Source organism: Pterocles gutturalis, unplaced genomic scaffold (genome assembly GCF_000699245.1).
Source record: "Pterocles gutturalis isolate BGI_N339 unplaced genomic scaffold, ASM69924v1 scaffold12633, whole genome shotgun sequence".
NCBI classification, from domain to species: domain Eukaryota; kingdom Metazoa; phylum Chordata; class Aves; order Pterocliformes; family Pteroclidae; genus Pterocles; species Pterocles gutturalis.
Window position 1 is genome coordinate 9400 of NW_010125700.1, and position 2961 is coordinate 12360.

The 2961-nt window shown below is 38.5% G+C and overlaps 1 protein-coding gene across 1 annotated transcript in view; it reads right to left on the reverse strand.

The window, feature by feature from the left end:
- Positions 1-2961, reverse strand: part of LOC104465574 (SLAIN motif-containing protein 2-like) — a 22089-nt gene that overhangs the window by 1124 nt on the left and 18004 nt on the right. The window contains exon 5 of the mRNA XM_010078674.1: positions 1448-1807. Within this exon, the coding sequence (XP_010076976.1) occupies positions 1448-1807 (360 nt within the window). The remainder of the gene's footprint in view (positions 1-1447; positions 1808-2961) is intronic.

Below are 2961 nucleotides of genomic sequence, written 5' to 3' on the forward strand. Positions count from 1 at the left end.
AACAACTAGAGAAAAAAAAAAAAAAACCCTCTAAACAATCCCAAACAACTTTTTTTGGCTGCTGGTGTATCAACTCTGAATATCCAAGCAACATTCAACTGCACAAAAACCACTGCAAGAGAATTCCTTGGAAGTGTTTCAGAAACACATGATCACACGCTCTATTTTGATCCCTCTGGTATGTGGGATACAAGCTTTTGGTACCTTGCCTCTCACAGGGTATTTTTGTTGTAACTCATCTAGCATGCATTAAGACTTTCACGAAACCCTAGAAAAGAACAGGAAAGGAATTCTCAACTAAGTCACAATATAATTGATTAGCTTTTGTGTTGTGCATTTTCCTATCTACCTTAAACTTCCCCAAACCAGTATCACTAGGCAAGACTAAGCTAACCCTTCCAAAGTTATTCTTGAATAGCTAATTAAATTTGCAGGATCACCTTCCCAAAAAGCTCTAGCCTAGCACACTGATTTTCCTGATGAAAATCCTAAAATTTCCTAGTCAATGAAATTCTCTAAGGGGCATAGACCTCTTTGGTATACTAGGAGCGAAAAAAACCCCAGAAAATACATTGTTTAAAAATGCATTTCTAGATCATCTCTACTGCAGACACTTGGCATCCAGATTACCTGAAAGATGAAAAAGAAGGTGAATTCTTAATACCTAAATGTATCTTATTTATGAATTTAAGATTTTATTTGCCAGATAACAACTACGTTTGTTAAAATGGGAACATGCTTGTAAAATTTCAGCACAATTAAAGGGGTTTATGCCAGACAGCTACCAGGAAAAAGTACATTCAAGAAGGAAAATCATATCAGGATATGATATTTTGTTCTATGCCAAAATAGTATCATTGTGTCAAATTTACTGCAAGCTTCATTGGCTTATTACTCAGCAGTGTGCACAGCTTTGAGACATCTAAAGTATACAACAAAGGCATGACTTAAGTACTAATATTTTTAAGTCTTTGTTCATGCTCAAAGAGTTCAGAGTCCCGCACTGCCAGAAGAAAGTATTCAGCTATCTCACAGGTTACAGGCATGCATAAATTGCCATGTTACTCTTATCTGACCACAGTTACTTTCCTTGCATTTTATTCTGTCATCTGCAAGGCCTAACCCTACTGGTGAATGATAGTTTCCCTTGGGCTCTGCTTTATTTCAGTGCATTTGCCTGCCAAAGATAGAACTCAGTCACCATGAAGCTCAATTACACCCAGTGACTAGATAACATCTAAAATAAATATAAGCCTACCAACTCATCTGTCTGTAAGGGTTCCCCAGCAGAACTTAAGCTTTGCTTGCTCTGCTTTTTCTCCAACAACTCTTGAGATTAAACCATGATGGTACACAGGCATATAGTTTTAGCACTGCACATGGACCAAAATCCTTTACAGAAACTACATAACTACTTGTGGAATGAATTTGAGACAGAGCTTTTTACCTTCACTTTTGACAGTACTAGTCTGCAAATCTGTAGGATGGCCTTGAAGTGAAAGACGAGGTTGCTGTAAACGGCTAATCATAGGTTGGGGTGACACTCTACTGTATTCTATGCTTCGAGCAGGTGATCGGGACCGAGGTGAATTCCTGGGAGATTGTTTCGGTGAAGGCCAGGGAGAACTGCGAGGTGATGGTGAGAACCTGTTAACAGCAGGGTGCACTGCGTGATGTGTGCCATCTTCTTCATCTTCTAAACTCTGTGCATCGAGCTCCTGATCACTGAACGTGCCTCGCCTTGTAGAATTGCAAGAAGAACCAGAACTACGCCGAGAAGCAGTTGCTGCATACTCTTGCCTGAGGCCTGGCAACAATGAGAACATTGTTTACTTGCTTCCAGCTCACAAATGGTTCAAACTAGAGACAGTGAAAATATCTACCCGGTGCTCAGACTCAAATTTGGCTCACCTTAACTCCTTTTATTTGGGGCATTAAATTAATTCCAGATTAGTACCAAAAAAAGTTATCTACCAGCTGATAATGTCTTGAAGTAAGTCAGTGAGCTCACACCTTCTCCTACTACAGCAGTCATCAGTATGGGTGTGTTGTGTATTTGTTCATCTCCTCTCCCAGGATGGATACTAATAACACAGGCTACACCTCAATTTTTATATCACGTAACACCCTACAACAATTATATGAGCCATAATGAAATGTCTGTTGCAATGTATTAGTAAATGCAATGAAAAAGCTACATTATAAGCTACTCCTAGAGAAACTAGAGTTGTTAGAGCAGTGGTCTCCCAAGTGGGGTGCATGCACCCTAGGAGGTATGCCAAATGATCCACTGGGGTACAGGAAGAAAATTTTGTACTACTAATAAAATAATATTTTAAAAATAGCATTTATTTAATTTTTATCTCATCCTTTAAAAACTTCTATATTTGTGTACATTTATGTATTTTTGTGTCCGTAACATATTAATAGAGTAGCACACGTATATAATTTATTAAAAAATATACATATATTGGGGCTTTGTGGTTTTTTTTTTCCACTGACAAGGCTATGCAATAAAAAAGTCTGGAGACCACCTAGTTAGACAACTGAAATTACTACCACTTTCTGCAGTGTCAGAGGGACAGAAAGTCAGGCAAAGTCTCAACTAAACCTGTAACAAAAGAGAAACATCTACATAGGTGCTTTTCTTAACTATTCTTTGCCACACTGACTTTACTTTTGATTTAAATCATGGTTTAAGCACTGATGTCAACAAGACTGAATTACATCGGGAAGGCACGTATCTCCTGAGAATGGCAGTAGCCCAGTCTAAATTATCATCCTTTTAGCATATACTATATGCTACAAATTCATACTCTCTCTAGTGTTTTGTCCACTGTTCCTAAAGAACACTTCTGCACAGCAACTTCCCTTCCTTATCCTGGAGGCTGAAGTCCTTAGCCAGCCTTCTCAGCAGAACTACATTTGTACATCCATAGTAGAATCTACACCCCTTTTCCA